This window comes from Candoia aspera, chromosome 1, assembly GCF_035149785.1.
Source record: "Candoia aspera isolate rCanAsp1 chromosome 1, rCanAsp1.hap2, whole genome shotgun sequence".
Lineage (NCBI taxonomy): Eukaryota > Metazoa > Chordata > Lepidosauria > Squamata > Boidae > Candoia > Candoia aspera.
The window spans coordinates 57,215,876-57,242,515 of NC_086153.1; the positions used below are offsets into that span (position 1 = coordinate 57,215,876).

The 26,640-nt window shown below is 38.4% G+C and overlaps 1 protein-coding gene across 1 annotated transcript in view; it reads right to left on the reverse strand.

Moving 5' to 3' along the window:
• The window catches only part of PLB1 (phospholipase B1), a 119,137-nt gene extending 92,723 nt beyond the window's left edge, over positions 1-26,414 (reverse strand). The window contains exons 1-11 of the mRNA XM_063304585.1: positions 26,336-26,414; positions 25,849-25,900; positions 23,605-23,679; positions 20,957-21,019; positions 19,076-19,158; positions 14,265-14,343; positions 11,779-11,883; positions 9,457-9,552; positions 4,832-4,900; positions 1,597-1,677; positions 1,324-1,390 (exon numbers count right to left, since the gene is read on the reverse strand). Of these exons, the coding sequence (XP_063160655.1) occupies positions 1,324-1,390; positions 1,597-1,677; positions 4,832-4,900; positions 9,457-9,552; positions 11,779-11,883; positions 14,265-14,343; positions 19,076-19,158; positions 20,957-21,019; positions 23,605-23,679; positions 25,849-25,863 (733 nt within the window). The 5' untranslated portion in view covers positions 25,864-25,900; positions 26,336-26,414. The remainder of the gene's footprint in view (positions 1-1,323; positions 1,391-1,596; positions 1,678-4,831; positions 4,901-9,456; positions 9,553-11,778; positions 11,884-14,264; positions 14,344-19,075; positions 19,159-20,956; positions 21,020-23,604; positions 23,680-25,848; positions 25,901-26,335) is intronic.
• Positions 26,415-26,640: the final 226 nt, after the last annotated feature.

Sequence of the window (26,640 nt, forward strand, 5' to 3'; positions counted from 1 at the left end):
GCCCAAAGGTTTTGCAGCACTTTTGTCCTTGAAAAACCTGAAATGCAGGAGCTACACATAAGCTCTACAAAGCTGCTTTTCTTTAAAAATTAAGCTGAACAGCTAGTTTTACTGTAGTTTCAAATGCTCCACAGCTAGGCAAGAAATTAATTGGCTCTGTCTTGATCCTGTTCAATGTTATGGTATCATAGAAGTCTAGAAAAGCTTTCAACCTGATGCAGTCTTCACCATGTGGAAGTTCTTTTTCACCAAGAACAAAACAAGAGGAGCAGTTAATGCTGTTCCTTCTTCCTTCTGACCTATTGCTCAGTACTGGATTATTATTATTTTTAGTATACTACAGTATTTTGGAGAAACAACTCTATCTAGCATAATTGTCCTATATGAGCTGAAGTAGTATAATTGATCATTCTCTTAATAAAGAAACCTTCCCTAATGTGGGACCTTTCATGTTGCTTTGGGCTACAGCTCCCATTATCCTCAGCCATCACAACCTGACAAGGATTTATCTTGATACCAAATGTCCTACTGTGATAATGTTAGAAATAAATACTTGTGTAAGATGCACACAACTACTAATCTATCCTATAAGTATATTTATAGAAGGGAGTAACTCAAGCCAATAATCCTCACTATGTCTTTTCTACAAGAACCACCTATAATTACACTTTCAAAACCTGAGCCTCTATGCTTAGCAAACTCATTTAGATTTTGCAATATTAAATGGTGCTCTGTAATGACATTATGCACTCAATTTTCTATCCTCCTTGACCCATCAGAAGCAGAGATTTATCTAAAGTAGTATTAAATTTTAAGCATATATGTTCACATCCTTGATCTCATAATAAATATCAAGTTCTTGATGAGTGACCTATGGTGGAGAATCAAATTGTTGGATGAATGGAGGACCGCATTTCAATGAAACCGGAATCACCATTATATATTTTTCAGGTCACTTACAGGAGAACAGATTTTGTATTAAAAGACAGTTATGTCAAGAGTAATATTGATTGCAGTGGGAATATAAATGAAATAAATAATCTTTTAAAAAATCTCCTGTTCTCAGCACCAACTATTCTTTACTATAGAAACTATTAGCAATATTCGTTCCTCCGTATATGGAATGCATTCTACTTTATAAAGTCTATCAAAAGACTTTATATTTTTACTTATAGTTGTGCTAAGTTTGGGTGGCAATTCCCAACATACTTGCTTAGTGTTCCTCAAGCTCATAAATAAATAAACATTCCCATCTTTGTCTTAATAAATATTGAGAGATTCCTCAACTTGCAGACTGAAGTAACTCATAAACAGAATCTGTACCTGAGATAGGAACTGTGTTGGAGGGGCTGAGGTCAGAACATGGAATAAGAGTCCCAAAGCTCTTTTCCTGAAAAGAGACACAAAATAATGAATTTTAGATGGCCTTCAACATTCCTGTACAGGGAAAGATGAATGCATTGAACAGACAGGATAAGTAGTCTCCCCCTTAGGAAAGAATTTCATGAGGCATGAAATGTTTTTGTGCCAAACCTCCTTTCATCTCCAATCAAGGGCAATAATAATAAAATATTGTGCAACCAATGTTTTCCATACTTGAGGTTGTGCTTCGGTCTGTGACTCCACAGGAAAAGGTGAGTAATTACTATTCCTGTATGTGAAGATGTACTGGTATTCCTGAAAAGATAAGATAGTGAAAGCAGTTGAAATAAGTAATCATTTGGCACCGCAGATGAAGTCATCAGAGCAGAGTCAATAATTTCAACTGATGAAAAATGACTATGGTCAATCCCCAGAGAGAGGTCCAAGTGTTAGACGTATATTATGCACAATCCGACTTCTCCATGGATGATCAAGGTCTGTGAGAAAGTCAGGGCTACTGAGCAGTAAGAGCAGCCCAGATGCAGAAGAGATGCACTTAGGAAGGGACAGAACATGCCATATAAAAAGATGAGTACAACGTAACACCCAGAAGTCTTCTCTTATATATGCAACTCCCCAAGCCATATTTCTTTGTCTTAGCAGTGAAACAGAGTTATTTTGCCACACCTTGGTTTATATGGATTAGGAAAATTTGCTAAATTGTTCTCAAAATGCAATTGTAATTTAAATCAGCCTTGTGAACTCCCCACTTTTTATTCAAGGTGCATTGTTGAACTAAACTTCCTTGAATGAGATAGTTTGGTCAGATACAGACCTGGATTTGGCAATGAAAGAGGCTTGTCACCCTACAGGATGAATATTTCTTGGAAAGAGACAAGGGAAGTGCAACTCGGCTGATTCTCTTTGACTTGTCAGCAGCTTTTGTACACAGAGCTATCATAAGAATAATCCAGGAATAACTGCTAATGTAAAATCTGATGGCAAGATTTTAATTGGAATCAGGTGCTCTATCACAATATCCTCTGTGGCTTGTAGTGACACTTAACCAAGTGTCAAAGTTTGCCTTTCCAAGCTCAAATGATGGTTTGGTTCTCTAAAGTTCTTCATGGGTTAGACTTCAGTACCTGCCTCTTTTTCTATGTGCATGCTCAAGCTCAATAATCAATAATCATGGGAGGCTATTTCTCAGGTGCCTCCCCCCCTTATTTCAAAGCTCAGAGGGAAGGCTGCTAGAAGAAAGAGCTTCTTGCTGATGGCCCTGTGATCATGGAACCTTTTCCCCTGGGAAATTCAAGGTGTGTTTTTTTTTTCCTTTTGTTCATTGCCAAGTTAAGTTTATCATTTCAGATCTTTGCCATTTAACCTACCACTAGTGATTTTAAGTGCTATTTTATTTCATGACTGGGCTTACAGCCTCATATTTATTACTTTGACTCAGCATTTAATTTTTATCACATTGGATCTTGCATTTGTAATTTTATTGCGTTATAGAGGTTTGCTTCTATTTTATGGCATTATTCTTCTATTTTTAAAGAAGAGTACAACCCTTAGAAGACCAGTTTTATAAGCATCTGATAAAACAAGCAACTCTAATAGAACCATTTTGAGATGTGACCTTTGGATCCAGTTTTGTCTGTCCTTTAACTGAATAGCAAATGAAAAATATACATTGATTGGAAAGCACAACTGAGCACAAAACACCTCTTCTATTTTCAATGTCACATTAGCACCATGAAGAAGTGATGCATTGTTGATGAACAAACATCCTTGGGAACACATTTGAAAGCCCACTGAGATTACTCTGGAACATGCTTTTTCTGTCTGTTCAGCTGCTGCAATTCTGACCAAAATGGTTGGAGAGAAGCAATAGCCCAGTTGTAAAGCACATGCTCTGCACAGGAAGGACTCAGGATCTCTTGGGAGGTTGGAAAAGTCCTGTGTGAAACTTTGGGGAATCCTGCCAGTTTTTGTAGATTACCCTGGGCAAGACAGACAATTGGCTAACTTTCTATGTTCTTTCTATGTTCTCATGGGATTTAAAAAAAAAAAAAAGAAATTGCCACCACCTTGGCTGCCAAAATTTGAGTTCTTGTAATGTTAATGACTTGACAAAAGTTCAGTTGTCCTGAGTTAGACACTGGAATTCACTGCTCCTCTTCTGGGACATTCATTTATCACAACACATAGTGATGATTGCCACCCTGTTTCATTAGCTACTTACGGCATGACTAGAATGACAAAGCCCCAATTTTACCCCCTGTCCCCATGATGCTGGCCTTCTTTCACCTCCAAGCCATGATTAAGCAGCCTTATCTGGCTTTTTTCTGTAGCGCAAAACATCAGCCAGTCACAAAGCATGAGCAAAGAAAGAAGGGACATGGCATTGTTCTATCACTACAGGATTGCCAGCCTGAAATGGCTCTAGAACAGTTACGCTCAAAATGGTTGCTACGGAGTATTTTTACAGAACAAGAGAGCATAATATCACCACAGTGGCCAATCAGATGTTTCTGAAAAAAACTGGAATCAAGATTTAAACATAACACCTTTCTCCTGTTATTGCTCCACAGCAAGGGGTATATTGCTTGAAAATTATTGCTTTCCTTTAATCATTAGGATTAATTAAACTGTTTATTAGTTTTTGGACTATACTGCAGTGTTATTAAATCATGCTGGTCAGAGGATACAATGTGCCAATTTACTTGTTCCATAAAGGAAATTAAGTTACAGAATACATTTAGGGATGGATGGATGGATGGATGGATGGATCTCTCTCTCTCTCTCTCTCTTTGGAGTTGTAGTTTGTCAATTTTGTCCCATTCTTGTATTAACCTAGATTTTTATTTAAAAGTGTACTAAAATTATATGCAAATATGCATTCAGATTTATCTCTTTAAAAAAAGCCTCTAAATATGCATTTCTAAATATATTTTGCCCTCAACCACATGTTTTATGTGCATATTGCCGTTCTTTTTAGTGAATAAAGTACTGCAAAATGGGGAAAAATGCAAAATCCTATCTGCATATCGCTGGGGTATACAAATAGGCTAACTCCTACAGAAATTCACAAATAATGATTTTTTCTAACATTATCTGCAATATTTAGAAATAATACAGACTTTGAAGACTTTAAATTTCTTTAAATCAGTCGTCCTGAACTTGATGTCCACCAGATGTGTTAGAGAATAATTTCGGTCATCCACAAATCTGGAAGGTACTAGATAAAAAAACTTAGTTTGAAGCAGGGGTGGAAATTGATCTTGTAAGTGCCGAAATAGAACACCAAATATCCTTGGCCATCAGCCATGTTAGCTGTAGTTACTAGGTATTGTGCTTCACTAACAGATAAGAGTGCCACACAGGTTGCCCGACCTGGGTTAGAGTAAGTATTTCTCTGGAAAAAGAGATACAGTAATATTAAAAGTGCATGTAGAAAATATTCTCCTACCTGAGAAGGACATTTTGGATCAGGTATTTCTGTGAAGTAATAAGGCTTCTTCTGACCAACTGAGGTCAACTAAAATTAAAAACAGAAGGCAAACAGTAAGTGAGGTTTACTCAGTTGCTCAGTCCTGTTCCTTTGCAGGACTAACCTGCAAACCCTATCATGAGGGTAACACCCTTGCTTCTGAGCATTGATGATACAAGCAATAGGTGTTTCTTAGCTGAAGCACTTGACTAAAATGAACCTAACATGAATGAAAATGAATGAATGAGTTGTTGACATAGAAAACTAGTTTTTCAGTGTGAAAGCAAGCTACTCTTCATAGAATTTCATCCACAATTTATATAACCTGATGATGCTGAGATGAAGGAACATTACAAGTATCCATCCCTGAAATCCCAGACTCCACCAGTAGTGTTGAGAATACCATGTTTATTTATTTAAATCAGTTTATATGAAGCCTTTCTGCTTCTGCTATTAATCTGACCTTAGTAATAAACACAGAATGGACTAAATTGGAGAATGTTAACACCATTGCTTTCTGGTAGTAAAGGAATGCCTCTTCTCCTGTCCCTTCCCACAATTCCATTCCTGGTATGTGTTTAAGGAAGATAGAAAAAAGGTGCTTTTCCCCACTTTGCAAGGTAAAAATAAAGTCAAGAGCCTCACACCAGTCTAAACGCTGGTGTCAAAATAACAGACTATGGCTCAAACAAAAAAGTTATTATATTGTTTACATTTCACTCTTTGTATCTTAAGGGGTGACAATTGCTTTCCCGCTTCCCCAACATTTTGGGATCCATCCAAAGAAATTAAAGATAGTAGGCTATGAGGCATAAATAATTTTCAGGGACTTATCTGTGTTTTAAGGAGCAGACTGAAAAAGAAAGCTGAAGTTGCTTGAGGTATACCATTGAGGTTCACAGCACAAAGGAACAGAGCTGAATGTAAGACCTGATGGTCAAATAAAGATCTTATAAAATTGATACCAATGAAAGCAAGGCATGTGGAAAGCACTGAATCTGTGGGAAGTAGTGCCTGATGGTGGCTGTAACTCCTATAGATAAGTCTCAGATATTTAAATAATTAAGGAAGCAAGCATTCAGTCTTCGCAGAAAACGTATCTTTCCTTTAAAATAAAAACATGCACCAGTTTTCAGCCTTGTTCCTGGAGGAACATTTTCTTTTGGGGCCCTGTAAATCTTTTTCTATCTCCCCCTCCCTCCAGCCTGAAAATAGTGCTATATACTAGTAATGCTGCCTTGGACAGGATCCATACTAGGGACCTATAACATTCTCTAGCATCACCCAACCATCACTGAGGTGATATAAAATCTGTCCTCATTACTGTGATTTCGGTACAACAATGGTTGGAGACTAGTAGGTATCCTGTCAGGAGACATGTTTACAGTGTGAAGGAAATCTGAGTTGATTAAGGCACTTCCAGTAGAAACCCAGTTAGGTTCAGAAAGCATTCTAAACTGAAGAATATTTGAAGTCCTTAGATCCACAGAAGAGCTGTCAGTGAAGCACTTGCATGTCAGCCAACAGAAGCAAAAACCATAGTGGTATTTGCACAGACAAACACGTTTTACTCTTCTTGTATGCAGGAGGACAGAGGTGTTTATCTCCTCAAAGGTCGCTTCATCACAGCACTTTTTCTCTGATGAAGCTGGGAAAAGTGCAGCCGGTGGGAACGTGACTGTTCTAGAATTTCTAACCTCTTTGAAATAGAGAAGAAGGTGATGGCTCTTAACTGAGAATTATCCAGAATCAACTACATTGGGTTTTCTCAAACACTTTCATGTTTATGTCTCATTCCAGCAGAATTACAGACCTACATCTAAGAAATGATTTTGTATATGAATATTCAAGATTGAAAGCTTGAATTCATGAAAATCAGTGTCATTATGAAGATCAGTGATAGATATAGATAGATATAGATACAGATATATAGATATCTTAAACTGACCCAATCACCCCTTTCCCAGTCTTAATCAATGTCATTACCTGCATAAAAAATCCAGACTCTGCTGTTTTACAAAGCACTTTGGTATAAATTGATTCATTAACCCCAGGATATGCCCAAATTACCCTTTTGGGGAGTAATTATCCCCAGTTTAAGAACCACTGATATAGACAGATATCACTTTTCTTTTTCTGATTATTTTTTTTCTCTTCTATGTGCTACATTCATAGAACAAGATATTTGTCTCTAGGATCCAGGTGGTGCAAAAATGTAACAAATAAGTAAATGAAAATTAATAAATAACTAAGAAAAAACAAACTCTCCACAAGGAACTTCTTTTCCCTGGAGCAATCACACCGCTTTGTCAGACAAGTTGACCAGATAAGGTCTCCTTCATGTTTTTTTTTTAAAAAAAATTCTGACAGTATCAGACATTTTACCATCTTGTACAGATTACAGCCTTGCAAACAACACAAAAGGAAAAACCTCTGATCATTTCTTCTGGAAGTAAGAGAACCTGGATAGTGAAGCACAACAGTTCTTGGACCATGTTAAAGTAGTGTTCTCCCTCCTATTTCAACATTGTCCAAGAACAGCCTCAAGGTCTGTAAAATCTGCCTCATTTATAGCATGTTGTGGGCAATGCCTTCATCTGGCAACAGCCTCCCTTGTTTTCATACTGCTTCTCTTCGGTTTTCTCCTATCGTGATAATTCTGTTAAGAGAGGACATATAGGCCAGCTGTATAATATCCCTTGATCAGTAGTATTAGAAGCCATTAATGCAGAAACATCCAGAGAGGTGCTCATATGGAATTGAAGAATTATGAAAAGAAGAGTAAGAACTGGCTTAAAAGGGAGATATGAACAGGATATGGAAAATTGCCACTTGGGAAATGTGGGGTTTATAATCTCACACAAAAGCTTTTCCTTTAAAATACAGGAAAAGGTCGATCACAAACTTTTTAATTGGGTTAAAAAAAGGAGAGGGAGATTCAACAACCTGTTCTCCAGCTCACATAACGTCTATGTCAGATTTTAAATTAGAATTAGAATTCAAGTGTAGTGAATCCTCTCCTTAAAAAAAAAACAAATCAAATTTAATAATCTAGGATGTTGCTGTTCTGTATTCGTTTAGTCGCTTCCGACTCTTTGTGACTTCATGGACCAGCCCACACCAGACTTCCTGTCTGTTGTCAACACCCCCAGCTCCCCCAGGGACGAGTCCGTCACCTCTAGAATATCATCCATCCACCTTGCCCTTGGTCGGCCCCTCTTCCTTTTGCCCTCCACTCTCCCTAGCATCAGCATCTTCTCCAGGGTGTCCTGTCTTCTCATTATGTGGCCAAAGTATTTCAGTTTTGCCTTGAATATCGTTCCCTCAAATGAGCAGTCTGGCTTTATTTCCTGGAGGATGGACTGGTTTGATCTTCCTGCAGTCCAAGGCACTCTCAGAATTTTCCTCAACACCACAGTTCAAAAGCATCGATCTTCCTTCTCTCAGCCTTCCTTATGGTCCAGCTCTCGCAGCCATATGTTACTACAGGGAACACCATTGCTTTAACTATGCGGACCTTTGTTGTCAGTGTGATGTCTCTGCTCTTAACTATTTTATCGAGATTGGTCATTGCTCTTCTCCCAAGGATTAAGCATCTTTTGATTTCCTGACTGCAGTCAGCATCTGCAGTAATCTTCACACCTAGAAATACAAAGTCTTTCACTGCTTCTACATTTTCTCCCTCCATTTGCCAGTTATCAATCAAGCTGGTTGCCATAATCTTGGTTTTTTTGAGGTTTAGCTGCAAGCCAGCTTTTGCACTTTCTTCTTTCACCTTCATCATAAGGCTCCTCAGTTCCCCTTCGCTTTCAGCCATCAAAGTGGTATCATCTGCATATCTGAGATTGTTAATGTTTCTTCCAGCGATTTTAACTCCAGCCTTGAATTCCTCAAGCCCAGCATGTCGCATGATGTGTTCTGCGTACAAGTTGAATAGGTAGGGTGAGAGTATACAGCCCTGCCGTACTCCTTTCCCAATCTTAAACCAGTCCGTTGTTCCGTGGTCTGTTCTTACTGTTGCTACTTGGTCATTATACAGATTCTTCAGGAGGCATACATAATCTAGGATACAACCCTTTATTCCCTTATCAGGGCATCTGACCTGCAATAAATGGAGGGCTGAGACAAGAACTTTGACATCATTATGTGTGTTTATGGACAAAAGAGAGAGAGAGATCAAGATAACCAAGGGCAGCTCTTGTCATCCAAGATTGCAACCTTGATTCAAGGATTAAACTTTTGTCCTAGCATATCAGATAAAAAGGGTCATTAAAATGAAGGACTTCCACATTCAAAAAAAGTTAGAGCTCATCTTTTAACAGCAGAAGCCACTAATACCTGTTTTATGAGGCAGCTGAGTTGAAATGTAATGCATCGAAAAGAAACCAGGCTGAAGAAGTTATACCCAATGAGGTATAGTAGTCTGAACAACAAATTTGGCTTAGGGATACCTGAATTCAAATTAACCAAGTATGACGACCTGTCTCTGAATAGCCACTATCTCAAAGCGTCATCATGAAAAAGGGGACATACCCATTCCTATTCCAGTTCTCTCCTTAGAATGAAAAACTGTGAGGTCTTCCATGTCTTTTCATGCCTCTTACCATATTGTTCCAGAGTCCTACTCCTACAGCAGCACATATTTCCCCTGAGATTTTCAGTAGTGCCTCCTTCACTGAATAATCATTATCATGTTTAACCTGCAAAATAATTAAGAATGGAGCAGTACCAAATGATAGTTTTGCATTCATGGGCAAAAACAAGTTAAAAGGCAACCCAGCCAACCCAAGTACTTTATGCATTAATTGCAATAGACTGGAAGAATTGGATTCCAACATTATTTTCCCATGACTAAAATCTAACTCTCTTTTTCTTGGTAAAAAAAATATATATACATAAAAAAAACCCACAAAAATGTGCATCTCATATATACTATGTAAATTAATCTAACATGTGTCTTGCATTATACAATTAAATTATTAACATTTAAATTGTTTTCCTTAACAATAGAAAAATGGGAAATTTAATAAACTTATAAACAATCCTCCAAACAGGGCTGTCAGCAGTAAAAAGCTTGTTCATCTAGAAAAGGAAGCAGCTTTTTCAGTCCATCGTATGGTGAATGGGTGTCCTTCCAGCCTTTTAGTATCCTTTTTCTTCTGTTTTTTTGCAGTCATAAAAGTCTACAATATTCATGACTGTTGTGCTGCCAGCAAAGCTTAGACAACTTGGCACCTAGGAGTTCATGGTCTTCTTTCCAACTCTTGCTGCAAGTGAGCGCCACAGCTCCTAAAGCTAATGCACTGTATATACTCCTCTAAAGTGTAGTGGCCCATGAGCTCAATGCCTGATAGAGGGGTTGAACCCCATAGAATAACATCTGGCTACCCATGTCTAACAAATCCCAAAGTGCCTCCTGATGGTGAATCTAACTTTCCAACCCTTTTATAAGTCATCCGACTTATAACAAGAATGGGTGTTCATAAATAGTAGAGTTTGTCCTGCAGAAACCCAGGACCAAGGTGACTTTAAAAGGGGGACTAGAAAAGGTGGGCTTAGCAGGGACTCTTTCTACACCACTCTTCCCTGTGCTCTGCCTACCACCTGCTGGTGCTGCCATTCCTTTATGCCTGCTCCACTCACTGTCTTCCTGGCTGAACCAACAGCTGCACAGGCTCCTGAACATACAGACTGCACAAGGCCAGGCAGGCAGCAGAATGGTGTGAGGCTTATGGCACTAAGTGTAAGGATGGCCGCTGCTGCAGAGGCAGGGGACAGGGAGAGAAAACCCTCTCCTCCTGCACCCCATTTTCTGCCCGCTGTGCCCAGAGGGAGAGAGGGAGGCAGGAGGCAGGAGGCAGTAAGCATCATCTGAGCATTTGAACAGCCATGCGGATAAAGGTGACTCAGTTGATGTTGTACATTTGGACTTTCAGAAAGTCCATCCCTAGACATTCTTGTTTAAATGTAGAAGCACTGGGTTCAGAGGAAAAGTCTGCATGGAACGTATATAATGTGCTGAAAGAAAGGGGTCCTGCGTGATCGCCCACTTAACAGCTTGCTGTCATTGCTTTTGCTTTTGGGTGAAGAATAAAGAACTTAACTTCATGCAATTGCCTGCTTCTTTGGTCCCGGCTCAGAAACGAACTTGGTAAGGAAATAAAAAATTTAACAGGCAATTGGCTAAAGGACAAAAAACAGAGAATAGGACTAACTGGACACCTAGGTATTTGGAGAAACAGGAGGATTCACATCATGATAGAACATTTGTTGTTCTGTTTTCTTTGTGTAGCTGAAATAGAGGCAATTTCACCAGCCATTTTGTAGAAGCATAAAGTGCAGAAAGCATGGATAATTGCAATTTAGAAATAACAGCAACTTCTCTCTACCCAGGGAAGTAAATGTCTCTCTAAAGAAGAATTTGATTTTTTTTTACCATTTTTATGGTAACACATATCGTAATATATGTTATGGTCAATGTGCTTCTTTTAGATTTAATTTTAATTCAGATTCTGTGGGTACTCCATGCCAAAAATCTTGATTTAATATCTCATTTTCCAGGACTTCCTTTGCAATGTTACTCCAGGGTTGTGCATACAGTAAGTGGTGGCTCTAAGCCTGTCTTGCATTGGGACCCAATTCCTCAGATCAGTGTTTCTCAACCACAGCAACTTTAAGGTGTATGGAAGTTGCAGAGGTTGAGAAACACTGCCTTAAATCATCCTTGCCAAAAGACCAGCTCCTGGCATCTGCAGATGAGGTCTAGCAAGATCCTTGGCTTCAACTCTGGTGAGCCAAGAATTTCACTTCTGAAATCTTACCAAGAAACCTGCAGGGACTAGTCCAGACAGTTGCCAGAAGTCAACAATGACTCAAAGGCGCACATATACACAAAGGCCCAAAAAGAAGAGAGTTGCAAATCTTACTGTTGTGAGAGGCATATCTGCTTCTTCAAATGAAATTTGGAGAACCACAGTGAAATCATTCTTTAGGACATACTTTTCAGATGCCAGCAGCTTTTCCAAAGCATCCTGCAGAAAGGGATAACAGGAGCTTTTTTTTCTTAATCACAAAGAACAGAGTCCAATATACACATTTCTCCCTGATTTAAATAAAATCCATTTATTACACCTAATAAATCTGAATAATAAAAGTACATAGTCAAAATATAAAAGAAATAGGGGAAAATCTATTTCAAATAACCATTAAAAATAGCCAGTAACTATGAAATGTTTTGCATACATCTATTTTCTTAGAAAAGCATATGCCTAGTAAGGCAATTGGATTTCACACTAGACTTTCCATATCCTGGAGGGATTTCAGAAATGAGGACATCCTAGTGATGCTCTTGCCACTTCTAAATAATCAGACATATTTAGCAGCAGATTTCATCAATTTTATCAGCTTGGCAACTAAGCTAGCTACATCCAACATGATCCATATTTTCAGTTCTCACCTCAGGTTTAAGTTTTTAACAAACAGGCATTGCTTTCCTCTGACAGGGAAAAAATCATGATTGTAGCATGTAGCTTAGCAAGAAGTGCTCATGAACATTGATAAGAAATGCAGTACGTTGATGAACATGCTCAGAATCCCAAGGGAGTGAAGCTAGGATCCCTCCAGCTGCAAGTATTCAAACAGGCAAAGTGGGGAATGAATTTCATCTGTCCCTAATTAGAATGAATCCAACGTTTACCCTTTATTTAATGTATTATTTAATAATGACTGCTTCCATTTTTAAAGACGTGACAGGAATGTTTGTTGCTTTACTGTAGGCTGGGCATGCGAATATAAGTAGTACATTAGCATGTAAATTAGAACAAAGCCTGGGTAACAGAGATATAGCAGTAGAAGAGCCATGTGTATAATAAGGACTTCAAAAAGCCCAGAGTTTTATTGTACTGTCATCACCTATGAATGTCTAAACTATGATTATCATATGTGGCTTGAAAAAATCTGGATGGCCATGAAATGACGGTAAAGAGCTAGGTTTTTGTAACTCTCTGCTCCAACAGAGATGGTCTCTGCTCTCTGCTCACCCCAATCTTTGCAGTCCAGATATCTTAGTCCAGTATTAATAGTATTAATATTCTGGGGAAGCTGAGTAGGATATTGAGTAGCCCTATGCCTATTTTGCAGTTACTATCACTGGACAGCTATCAACTCCCTGACATCTAACGTTTTCCTCAAAGCTTCCTTGGTGACAAAGTACATGCTTTGCAAGCCCAGGTTCCCAGGCAATCGTAATGGTATGTGGGAATGGACTCAGGGGACAGGAGGAAGAGCCGCAGACTGGATAACCAGCATGTAAAAGATATCTCAGCTCACAGCAGGAGGAGAGGTGTGAGAAGCATTTCAGAAGGGGCCCTCCCTAGTTTTCTGGAAAGTAAAAGTAAAGGAAGGGAGAAATAGCTTCAGTCTTGCAAGATTTGCTTAATGTAACCTTACAATAAAGACAGAGTTAGTACTCATGGTTGGGCTTCTCTGGACTACTTTGAAGGGCTAATGTAATCCACTAAACTGGGCTGGGAAAGGAACTTCTATGACACCCTGGAGAGCTGTTGCCAGCCAGCTCAATGGTACTGAGCTCGCTGGACCAATGATGAGACACTACGAATGGCAACTTACTAAACGGATTCCAATGCTTCAGTTCCAATTTTCTCTGAATTTCCTCCATTCTATTTTCTCCCACACCATGTGCTTACAGGCAGTGGGTTTTAATAGATTTGACAGGTTTTTATTTATTTGTGTAATGAATGGGTTTGCTTTGAAAACAAATAAAGGGGAGATTCAATTCAAACTATGAAAACTTTATTGCAGTCAAAACCCAGCAAAATTAAAGTCAGCCAAACTAAAACAAATAGAGTAAGAGGCACAGTAACTATATTAAAGTCACACATGTGAGTCCTGTCATGTGATAGGTATGGTCTATTGAATTTGCTTTGTGTGAGAATGCTTTGTTCAAACACTATTATTGAATTTATTGTTTTATATGCTGGGTCTGAGGATTCATTTTATGCTGCTCTACTTCATTCTCTTTAGATATTGGCTTAAAAAGAGTTTTAAACAATACATTAAAGAGTTGGTCACCTTACGAAAACTTCTGCTTAGAAAAGCTACATATAGTTTCTTAAATAAAGATTCCTAAATGCTATACTTGGACTTACTAGCATCTTTATTGAAATGTCTGATCTGGGCTCTATTGATTCAATGTAACATACACAACCAACAATCTTTTGGCATCTTGTTCCAAATACTCTCAAACTGGCCACAATAGGCTCCTTGGTAGAAATGGATGATGCCATGTGAAAGGAATATGAAACACTAAAAAAGAGCTGTCTGTCTGTCTGTTTGTTTGTAATATACAACTGGAGGAACATTCTCTTTTCACTAAACCCAGTATGTTGCTCACCTGATATGACCATTTCCATACACACTCATCCAGTCTGGAACAGTTGTTGAAACAAATGCATGGATTAGGAACTATATTCCTAGAACATGTCAATAGGAAAGCAAAGTAAACATGTCAATAGGAAAGCAAAGTAAACATGTCAATAGGAAAGCAAAAATATGCAAAGCCATAAAATCCTTATTTAAAACATGAAGTCTCCTGAAATCTAGCGAAGGAAAAGTAGGTGTTTTCAGAAGGCAGTTTCTTGGCATAACTGGCTAATCTATCTTTTCCCCTGGAATGTGCAAAATGTTTTGAATTTGAAATATCTCAAGCTCAAAATTGGATGATATGATCTTCCCAGAAGTATTCCAGTGCTGTTTCAATCATTCCAATCAATTATTCAGAGAGCTGTTCAAGCTTGGAATACTTCCAGGTTTTTGGAACAGAATGGGAACACCTCCAGGAAGGTCAGAACAGCTGCCTTTAACTTGAAATAGGAAGTTTCAAGCTCCAAACATTTCAAATTCAAAATATTTTGCATATCACTACTTTTCCTCTTAGTATTGTTTTGTTTTTCTGGCATGGTAATTCCTTGATAAAAGTTCATCTGGTAGCATTATCTCCTATGTATTTATTTATAGTTGAAATCCTGAGATTCCCAAATGTCGATACCATAAACAAACAAACAACTTCCAGTGTGCTATATTCAATACACGTGCATAGTCATGTACAACATATATGCCAGTTTACAGGTTACTAGGCTTATCTCACCCAAACCCCTTTGATATGTAGCATACACCCAAGGTGCTATAAATCCAAGCCGTATTTCCTTCTGTTCAATCACATATGTAACTGCAGTGTACTCTTTGAGGCAGAATGAGAGGGGGAGGAGAGAGAGACAGAGCCAACACATATTTTTAAAAATCCTTCTTCAGCCATCTACTAATTCTTCAAAAGCAATCTGAAGACAGTCTACAATTACTTTCAAACCTCTCAGCTTTGCAATGCTGAGAACAAGGAGCAAGAAGGAGGAACAGATCTTGCAGCAGCAAAAATCAGTACACAGCCACTCCACATGAAAAGAAATGAAAAGGAAGGGGAGGGGAGCAAAAGGCTAAGCCACTGGATGTTTTGTATTGGGCTCCTTCCTGGCCAAAAGAAAGAGAATCTTGTCACTTTCTCCCTTGCTCCTTTGGCTGGACTGCTGAGAGGGGAATGCCAGTCTGTCAAGTGTGCCCCTTGCAGGATGTGCTAGAGCAGAGCTTTCCAAACTGTGTGTTGCGACACGTTAGTGTGTCGGCTGCAGTGTGTAGATGTGTCACGCGGTTGAGGGATCATACCAGTACTGCGCATGCGCAATATGCGTAATCATGTCAAAACAGCTGATTCCACATGACTTCTGGTGACGCAGCTGCACCTGCAGCCAATTAGTCTGTCACCAACATGAAAAGTTTGGAAAGCTCTGGGCTAGAGTGACCTAAGCTTAGGAGGACTCCAGAGAACGTGAAGGAAAAATTTCATTCAATAGGGAAATATCCCACCCCCAACTTTTCCAGAACTCCAGCCCTTCAGCTGAGTCAGAAGGAAATCAATTCAAACATCAACCATGCCGAGGTAATATAGAAGAGGCAAAACCACCTCATCTAGAAGTGCTCTTAATTGTGATGTAAAGCAGCTTTTTGACCCAACAGGTTCCATCTCCAGTGATGACAACTTGCCACCCAGAGTCTTTTGGGACTGGAGGGCTAGAATTGCTGTTAAATAAATAAATACACCAAAGACATGAACTTACCATTCAAATATGGAAGGAATCCCAAAGATGAGTATTGGAAATTTGGGAAATTGAATAATTAGGGTGTTTTTTTTTTAATCCATATAAAATAATTTCCAAATGACACATTAATGTGACAGGCTGTAAAAGGTCCTGGGAATCAGCAGGTTTATTTCCAATGGCCTGAAACAGAGTTCTTATTTCCACTACTAAAAAGCATCTTTATTCTTCAAAAATAAATAACTACTAATAAAGCCCACTTTTTCTTAGAAGAAAATGGGTTGTGGGGTTCTTTGAGGGGGTTGTTCCAGTGATATTAGCATTCTTCAAATGAAGCAGAATCTATCATAAATACATGTTTGTTCTATTTACATTTCATGTTTTTGGCAGGCCTCAGAGTAGCATATAAAGTTCTCCCTCTTTTCATTTTCCTCCACCTCAAGAATACCCTTGTGTAGGGCTTCCAGTGGGGTACATAGTGGACTAAACAGCTTTGTCCGCAGGCTCCATGGACAGAACTGACAACGCAGCAGCTTTTTTGGGCTCAGGCAGGCATTCCCTGAAGCCCAGGAGCATTTTCACAGACTAGAAAACACTCGAAATCACCCCATTTGTTCTCTGGAATGGCGACTTGCAGTCTGAGGATCACAAACAGCATTCATGCTAATCAGGTAAGAGCCACTGGGAGACAGGGATGCCATCATTTCCAAGCCATGCTGTAGCCTTAAAGGGACACTCAGACCAGCCACCCCATTTCTAAATCAGCCAATTTTTATCTTTTTAAGTTTATGTACCCTAAGAGAGGCTTTTTATGGCAAGGAGAAGCGAACTGTCTTGGTGCTTATCATTATTTCTGGAACTATTTTTTTAAAAAAATCTTTTTAAGTTTTGGTTTGTTTTCATCCAAATATTGAGGAGGATTAAAAGTAATTTTTGTCTCCCTGTTATTACTTCTGTAAGGTTTTAATATTTTTCCTACATGTTGAATCTGCTGTTTTTTGACTCTTCAGTTTTCTGCTGCTATTTTTTCCTGGGGAACTGCATCTTATCAGCCCTTTACTTAATATGTAAAAAGTTCTGGAAACTTTCCATTACACCTTTACTTTCCCTGGTTAAGTACTTAGGGAGCACCATAATTTACTGCATGAGACATGGAAGATTTCAGGCAGCAATTCTCAGAGCTCCATCAAGACCTCAAACAGATTCTTTCCAATTCTTGTCAAGCTATTATACAAGATGTTTGGGACATTGTAGAAAATACCAGCCTTGAAATGTGGCATCTGGCTGCAGATGTTGTGGAAGGAGATCCTGAAGACCTTAGCAATGATACAAATGTTTCTATTAACAGTGAGATCAAAGTTTTTGCTGAAATGCCAGATGTTGGCTGGATGGTTGACTTGAGGAATTTAAAGGAACAGATCAAATTGCAAACTATCAGTGAAGCTGCTGTTCTGATGGAATGTTATGGAAAGAAAGGGGTTGTTATCTATGGGAGGCTTTTTCCTGAGAAGTTGGAGTATTTAAGGGGGGCAGTTGGGATGTTCAGTCTTTTTGTGAAAAATGCCCTGTGTGTACTGTGGAAAAATGTGAATGCTTTGGTTTATTTTGAAGTGGGGTACGGGTTTGAAAATCTTTATTTGGATTGCTTTTCAGGCTTGTTTGATGTTATTTTTCTTTAATGATTTGGATTAAGATTAATAAGGTAAATAATATATGTTTGGTTTTAGGTTTAATTTGATTAAGATTGTAATAATTGAAATATTAATTATAAGAGCAGAAAATGTATATGTTTTTGTAGTTTGATCTTTATTATAGTAAACAGAAATGTATAGAATAGTGGTAGGAAGGAAGGAATTAAATAAATGTTTTTAGGGGGGACGTTGTTTAGGTGGTTTATATATTTTCTTTTCTTTTCTTTTAGTATGAGGGGAAGGAACAATTGTATTTAGTGATCTTTATAATCTGCAAATGGAATGATTTATAGAAATAATGTGATTTTGGTCTATTATAGAGTAAGGGATTGATTATGGGAAATTGTGTATTTTGCTGTTAAAAGTTGGAAGTCACCTCTTTATGTGATATTTAAAACATCTTTTTTTCATCTTTGTTTTTTCACTTTTTTAGTTTTTTTTCTTTTTGTAGTTTTTTGCTTTTTTGTAGTTTTTATCTGTGCTCTAAACTTAATAAAATTCTTATTGAAAAAAAAAAGAATACTTCTGTTTAGAGAAAGTGATTGGCCCATATTTGCTGAAGGACTTCCATGGTGGTGAGCAGACTTGAACTTGGGTCTACCAATCCTAGTCCGATATCTGATACCACAGAGCAAAATGTCCAGAGAGACAGCAAGGGGGGAAATGACATTTATTTATTTTATTTATTAAATATGTTTCTATCCTGCTGTAATCAAACAGACTTTCAGTAGCTTACACAGAATATAATCATGTTATCATGCAAACTTCATAATTTGTCATTCACACAATATCATAATTCACAATAAGTCATTGTGGTTTCTACTGGATGCCAATGATCACACAGCCTGTGTTCAACATGTTTAGAAAGTAGAATAAACTCCCTAACTTGGGAACTCCTCAACTGTCATGCTGCGAATTGGGAATTCTGGAAAGGCACCACACTAAGGAAAGCTCAGCTACCATGTGCTAATTAATATGTATATAAGATACATGTTAAGGTAATATGGAAGTGGGCAAAATGGCCCAGAGTGAAAGCTTTTACAAGTACAGCCTAAATCACAATTAATTTATGGAGACCTTGGTGTTCTCTGAGCTTGGCTGTTTGCTTGCAGATGTTTCATTAACCAACTAGGTAACATCATCAGTGCACAACCAAGCTCAGAGGGCACGAAGGACTCCACAGTTCAACCCTGACCTATAGATATTCTCTTCTGTTGGAATCACAATCGATTTGCCAAACCATACTGTACAGAAATATTTTGGAACAAGCCTCCGAAAAAAAAAGAAAGTAGAAAACAACAATACATACCTAAAATGGAAGGGGGAAAAAAATCTCTCAGTTTATAAATGGAAGAAATTTGGGTTACCTAACATAATTCAGATCTGTGTGTGAACAAGACGAGACCGGGAGCAATGTAAAATCCACCAGATTGACAAAGACTTTAGGAACCTGCAGTGATAGAAGAACAGCCAAATGAATGATTTTAATAATTTCCTATTAAAGAAAAGGATTTCTATCACCAATCTTCACTGCTCGCAATGAAAACTATTGTGGCCTCACACCCGTGCTTACTATTTCAGGAGTGGGGAAGGGAAAAGAAGCTTCACTAAGACAGCAGATGTTAATTTAGTCAATGAAAGAGCAACTCTGGTAGTATTCATATGACCAGTTCATCTAAGTCAGGTGAAGACCTACCAAATAGATTCACCCACTTGCTAAGCTTGGTTGGTATCACTCTTGGTTAGTTTCTGAGCAGGTTGCACACACCCAACCCATTTGGTTCATGTGAGTTTAGTGTATTGTGTGAACCCAGAAAATGGAACAATTGAGTATCCAGGTTAAACATGCCATTTATGTATAGGCATAACTGTACACAGACAATAATGTAGTTGTAAGTTTCTTGGGTTGTACTGTATAGTGAAATGATATTAACACAAATTGTCTGTAGGTGAAACTAGATACAACAGAGGTGATGTACAAGTGTAATGAGAAGGCTGTGTGACACTGAGACTGGTTCCTATTCCCTTTCTTTCAAGCTCCAAAACAGCTTTCCCCAACCTGAGGGGGAAGGCTGTTCCATGCACACAAATACATGTGCATTTAACTTCATTTCATTTAACTGCCTCTGTAATTCAGTGTGAGGAAATTAGGCAATCAGGTGTTTTTTCCACTGGGGATGTTATAAATGGGCAGGAGGCTGCATTATAAGTACTATCATTTTTTACAGGTTTTTGATTCATTAAAGTTATTTGTTCAAGAATTTGAACTGAGCTAATATTTATTGCTGCACTATAAACCATCTTGGGACAGATAGAACAGTGGGCAGGATTATATCTGTATGTCTGTATATATGTGTGTATATAGCGTTAGTAGTAATAGTAGTAGTAATATTAGCCTGAATCAATCCACTACAGGATGAATACCCTTTGATTGAAGGTTATAGACCAGTATTTCTCAACCCTGGCAACTTTAAAAGTGGACTTCAATTCCCAGAATTCCCCAGCCAGCATCCACACATCTTAAAGTTGCCAAGGTTGAGAAACACTGTCATATACCAAAATCTATTTTGCTGGTCCAGGACGGGTTAGTAGATGGGTATTTTTCAACTTTCCGGTCTAGGGCTGAAAGCAGGAGAATGACTGGCCCAATGTCACCTAGCTGCCTTCCATGCCTAAGGGAGAACTAGAACTGGGTTTCCCCACTCCCTTAACTACTATGTCACACTGGCTGTCACACACACACACACATACACACACACACACACACACATACATATATACACACCCATACATACACACACATACACATATGCATATGCATATACAGTACTTATGTAAAGGTAAAGGTTTCCCTTGACATTAAGTCCAGTCGTGTCCGACTCTAGGGGGCAGTGCTCATCTCCATTTCAAAGCCGAAGAGCCGGCATTTGTCTGTAGACACTTCCGTGGTCATGTGGCCGGCATGACTAAACGGAACGCGTTACCTGCCCGCCAAGCGGTACCTATTAATCTACTCACATTTACATGTTTTCGAACTGCTAGGTTGGCAGGAGCTGGGACTAGCAATGGGAGCTCATCCCGTCACGCAGATTTGGACCGCCGACCTTCCGATCGGCAAGCTTAGCAGCTCAGCAATTTAACCCGCAGCACCACTGCATCCCATAACGTCCCATAACTGTACTTATACATAAGCTTATATGCATGACTCCAGAATTTCAACAGTATTGAATCTGGGAAAATGTTCATACTTCTCTGTATAAAAAATCCAAGACTCCTTCAAGTTTCTTTATGCTCTTGAGGCGGGAAATATCCTGTTCAAAATAAAACAATTTATATAAGAAAGTGGCCAAGAATGCAATCCTTTTTCATTCTAAATCAAACATTTCAAAATAATCTCTGCCTCCCATATCTGTCATTTCACCAGCCTGAAAAGGAACCTCAAGCGTTCTATAAATATGTCTTGAAAAGAGTGGGAACCTTCCATTTTTTATCATGTCACAGTCTTAATTACTAAAACATATGGTTATGGATTAACCATCTCCTTTCCTGCATTAAATAATATTAGGACTAAACCTTAATTCCTAACTGTAGCAGATACTTTTTACAGGGACTCTGTCAGATTTTCCTTGTGCTAAAATTATATTTTGAACACATATTTAATATGGATTTGTGAAGACCAATATCATGTACAAATTCCAAGGCTTATGACTTAGTTTACACAATAACCTATGAAGTGCTACTTGTTAGGTATGGGACAAGCAATCTTTTTATGACTTGGCACAATTTTTTTTTAAAAAATGAAAATCAACTTCAGAGGCCATGACAACAATGCAGTGACAACACCAAAGATGGTGGACCAACTTGGATAGTATCAAGCAAAGTAGGTATGTTAAGCCTAAATATATAGTTCTTATTCCTTTTATTTAAACACAAGAGAGAGAGAGAGAGAGAGAGAGAGAGAGAGAGATCATACTGTTGAAAATCATTTCCTGTGGAATTTCAGCAGTATGATATCCAAAACTCAGAGAGAATGGTGATAGTCCCCAAATAGTTGCATGAAGCTTGCAGGCTACAAATGGCCCAGCCCTGCAATTGGCCAAGGATCGTTATTTCCCCTCTCTACTTCTAATCGTATCCTTCATTCACTGTCCCATCATAGATTGTCTTTCAAATTTGCATGGCAAGAGACTGAACAAAAGTCTCAATGTCCATTCAGACAAGATGAAAATAAGAAGCCAATCTCTTGCACATTACTTATTTATACATAGATGTAATGTGAAAGAGATGGTATCGATTACTGATATTTGAGAGCATTTTTTATCCATCAGTTGATCTATGATTTAAGGGGATTTGTTTTTCAATTTAGAGCAGTGCCAAGGGAGAGTTTTTCAGCACAGGACAGGACAAAACAAAAAGAAAAAAAAGTGGAATTAAAGGGCAGTTTCATCTGGCATTTTCCTTAACAGCAAGCCAACACACAACTCCCATTCCCACCCCATCTCCATTTGTCAGCACTAAGTCTTGTTCAGCAATGGGAACTTGCATGGATCCAACTAGTTTGCAAGAGTATTGTCGGGATTCCTTGTAAAAAGTGAATGTATTAAAGGTGGTAATGCCAGACAGATTAATTCCACAGTGATTACATTTCACTGTCTCCTAGGTGTCAGTGTCTTGAAGCAAGCTGCTGGCTTGCTTTGGGAGAAGAAGTTGAGTTTTTAAAAAGAGTGAAATGGAACAAAGCATCCATTTGCCTCTTAAATGCTCAACCACATCCTTCAAAGAAAATGAAGACCTCTGCTCAAGCAGGCTTAGAAATGATTATCTGAGAGACAATAGGCAGGGATTTAATTTATATCCGTACCCAAGAAACTAACTGGTATCTTCTGTCTCTGAAAAAGCTCTGAGTCAGCTTTACATACTGTTTTGAGTACTGGAGAGAATTGCACTGGCTTCAGAATCTTCTACGTGGTTGACTTTAGTGCAGATTTTGACAAAAGTATATGATTTGCATTATCTTCCAGTTGTTATTTGTATTTTATGTGTACCTTCAGGTGCTATAATTCTGCAAATACCTAATTATATAAAAATGTGCTCAATTTCTTTGAGTTTTAGAACTCAAAAACAAAATTGGGCTAGACTAGAAATGTAAGTTCATAAACACAGAGGCAGGAGAGAAGCTTGGGTTCATCTGTTACCTGCTATTTTACCTGACAGACTGCAAGCATAAATGAAAGGACATTTCCATATTAAGTTATTAACTGTGGTATTCCTAGCATTTTAGAAAATGTGGGAGGTAAGTAATTTACTATTCACATATTTAAGAATGTTTATTATCTCTACAAATTTTAATTTGCAGACACTTGATTAAATCTCCAAGAAGAGAAAGTTGCTGAGCTTATCACTTAGGGAAATGACATATTTTTTTAATAAAACAAACTATTATGTGCAATATACCACTAAAGGAAAAAAACAACATTATTTGAGAAGGAAAAACAGTCTCATAGCATTGCAATGGAGCCCCACACATTTTTACATGCACTGCAATTTTGCATGAGTAGCACAGCTTTTATCATCCTGACAAAAGCAGCAAGACCCTGCAGATGTCACTGCCTAGATCCAGGGCCATCTGTAGGAGTGGTCAAAAAAGTCAAGATGGCAGCCATGACCATGTAATCAAAACCCCAGCCCTTTTTTACATGCACTGTAGGGCTTTGATCACATAGTCATGGCTGCCATCTTGACTTTTTTGCCCCTTTTGGATACTCCTACCTAGAATGGCTTGTATATTCTAAAGAAAGCTGGGGCCACCCAAGGAAACATCAAAATCCACCATTTGATTGTTCTTTAATCCATTCTCTTGGTCAATTTGTCAAGTAAACATAAGCCTCTTATTTACCTGGGAGTCAGAGTTCTGTGAAGAACACAGGTGAAAAACTGTGATTAGCTTCCAATCATTTTGATAGTCAAATGACTAAAGGGAAAAAACACAAGTTGTCACAATGCAGCTGAAGAGGAGAAAGGGAGCAAGTGATATCCATCCTCAATGTTTCTGAACGGCCACAACCCCTGACAATAAACTTAGCAAACTTAACTGTGTTAAGCTATTAATACATGAGCAGCTGAACCTCCTTACTGCAGGGTTTCTAGCCCAGTCTTGTTGTGGGCCATATAAATGCCTCAAGATTTGTGTCAGAGCTAAGCTAAGCTGACTATACTTGCTATGGTACAATGCCCTATTTTCTTTCATGCCAGGAGTCTTCCATTGAGAGTTGGAGCAGCAGCCATACGACTTGACTGGTTTTGGTTCAGCCCAGTCCATGAACCCAGCCAGTATGTAAGCCATTGTTCATGGCAGCATGATGATATGAACTGGGGCACTAGGACAAGTTCAACAAATCAAGGCCAAAACAAAAAATACGGTTTAAAGTTGGGAAGGGCAAAATGGCTGGTAGGTAGTGACCTAGTCATCAAATTGCCCCAAGGAGGCTACAGGCACAGAAGGTACATCAAGGTAGTGATAACAACAAACCAGGATGAAGGCTTCAAGTTACAGTCACAAAGGATTGCATTGCATCCTCTCCACAATTCTACCAAAACCTTTGTGGAGAACCAACACAGAAAAAAATAGATTCCTCATAGTCTGAGCTTTGTAAAAACAACATCTGTTTAAGTATTAGAAAAAACTCCAATCTGAAAGTTCCTGTCATGAAAACAGTTGAATAGTACACAGGTAAGATGGGAGTGATTAGAGTGGGGTCTCTCATAGAAGAATGTAATGAGAATGGCTCCCACCAAGCTAGACGTCTTCAAAATTTCCCACCAGCTGGGAACTGGATATTAACATACCTGATACTTTAAAAATGTTTTCCATTATCATAGTACATTTTAGGTAGTCTTGTTAATGGATAAATGAAGAGGCTAGCTGGCCTTTTTAAAATTTCAGAACAATTGTCAGAATTAAAGGGAAAATATGAATGTGTGCTCTGGTTCCATCTGATCAAGAATTAAATACATCTAGCCCCCATCTTATATAAATATATTAATTTTTAAGGTTTGACCACCATAATGTTATGATAAAGCAAAAGACAATGGAATATTACTATAGCTTCAACTGATAGTCTTCCATGTCTTTGTTTCCTTAGCATTTTGTGTACTGTGAGAAGAAATTAAAAGATCTCTCCCTCCTCACCATGCTGTCTTCCTCAAACACTGTTTGCACATTGCTTCCCCTCCTTGAGCAAGGTAAGGTTAAAAGTTACAAAATAGAATGGGTTCAATACAATACAAAGAGGATGCAAGAGATTAAAATGTGACAGGAAGCCCCAACTATTTAGACAAAAGATTCCCTTCAGACTTAATCAGAGACCTTGTAAAATAAAAGGTTGCTCTTTCCAGAAATTAGCAGAGCCCATCCAGGTAACCATTCTTCCCCAGCCAAACAGATCTCCATAATCGAATAACAAAAGATTCCTTCGAAGGTGAACATTCCAAGCTAGGAGACAAAGCTACCGCCCCCCAGCAGGGAACCTTGACTATCTGAGAACAGGAAACCACAAACAGCAGGGAGCCTGACCACAGAGCGCCTCCTCTCTGAAATCTGGTGAATTGCACTTTCCTAGAATTCATAGACAGCGCTCCCTGCCAAGAAACCAAGTGCACTTTTTCAGAAGTTCCTAGAGGGCGGGAATACTTTTGCATAACAATAGCCAAGCTCTCCTATATAAGGGGCTTGTGCGGAAAATACAAATGTGGCCACTTCTGACCAGCAGACTTTGTACCATGCTGTTGGACAATAAAGTTCACCTCTGTTCAAGCAATCATCTGAGTACTTTCATTCCTGGCTCAGAATGGACTTGGTAAGATTTTCTTCCAACAGTACCCTAAGTCAAACTTAAAATGTCAGTGTCCCCATCCATCCAGAGAATCCAAAGTAGAATTTCAAGTTACAGTTAATTAGGGCCCATCCTCTCACACAAGTTGCACTGTGACATGAGAGATCAATGCACAGGAAGACATGTGTTAGCTGTACGAGACATATATGCTACAGGGATGAAAAGGCTTTTGGCCAGCATTGAATATTCAAGAAGCTATTATAAACATAAGCAGATTATTCTACTGTAATGTGTTATAATACACATACCTGGATCTCCTTCATGCTCTCCACAAGTTCTTTTGCTTGATCCAAAAGATCACTGTGCCACAAATCAGAGAGAGAAATGGTCAAACAGGTAAATGTTCTTTCTTTGCAGGTAGAAAGATGAATTTTAATCTATCCTGAATTATTTTCATGGAAACCAGGCTGTTGCATAGCATGAAATGGCCCTTTCCTGAATGATGTTTTCAGAAGCCAAAAGCAAAGAGGATGAACAAAGATGTGCAATATTCAGAGAGAGAATCTGGGTTCTCTGCAATGCTTTTTCAACTTCTTGATATAATTTATAACCCAAATGAAATAAATTCTCATCAAATGTCCATTAACATTCATAGCCCAAATGAAATCAATTAGACAAACATATTTTAAAAAAATGAAATTTCCAATGGGATTGTAATCTGCTGCATCACTCATAACTGAAATAGTGATACCCAGGTGAACAAGAAGCAACCCTGTACATAAAAGACGAACTCACGTAGTTCCATTTCTTGATAAGGTCCCATTGTTTCCCAAAGAAGAGTAATATTGCACGGAAGGATTAAACTTCCTAATAAGAGCTGAAAGACAAAAACTTAGATCAGTTTATTCACAGACTCTGGAATTGCTTATGTAAACATGACAATGAAACCATTGGGCAACACCTTGTGGGAGTGTTGTTTTTTTTTAATGGATATAGAAGGAAGAATAGAATGGGAGCTTTACCATGGCAAGCAATAATAATATTAATTCTAATATAATGAAGCAATATTTCCTTTAAGTTGAACTTGAACCCTGAAGGCT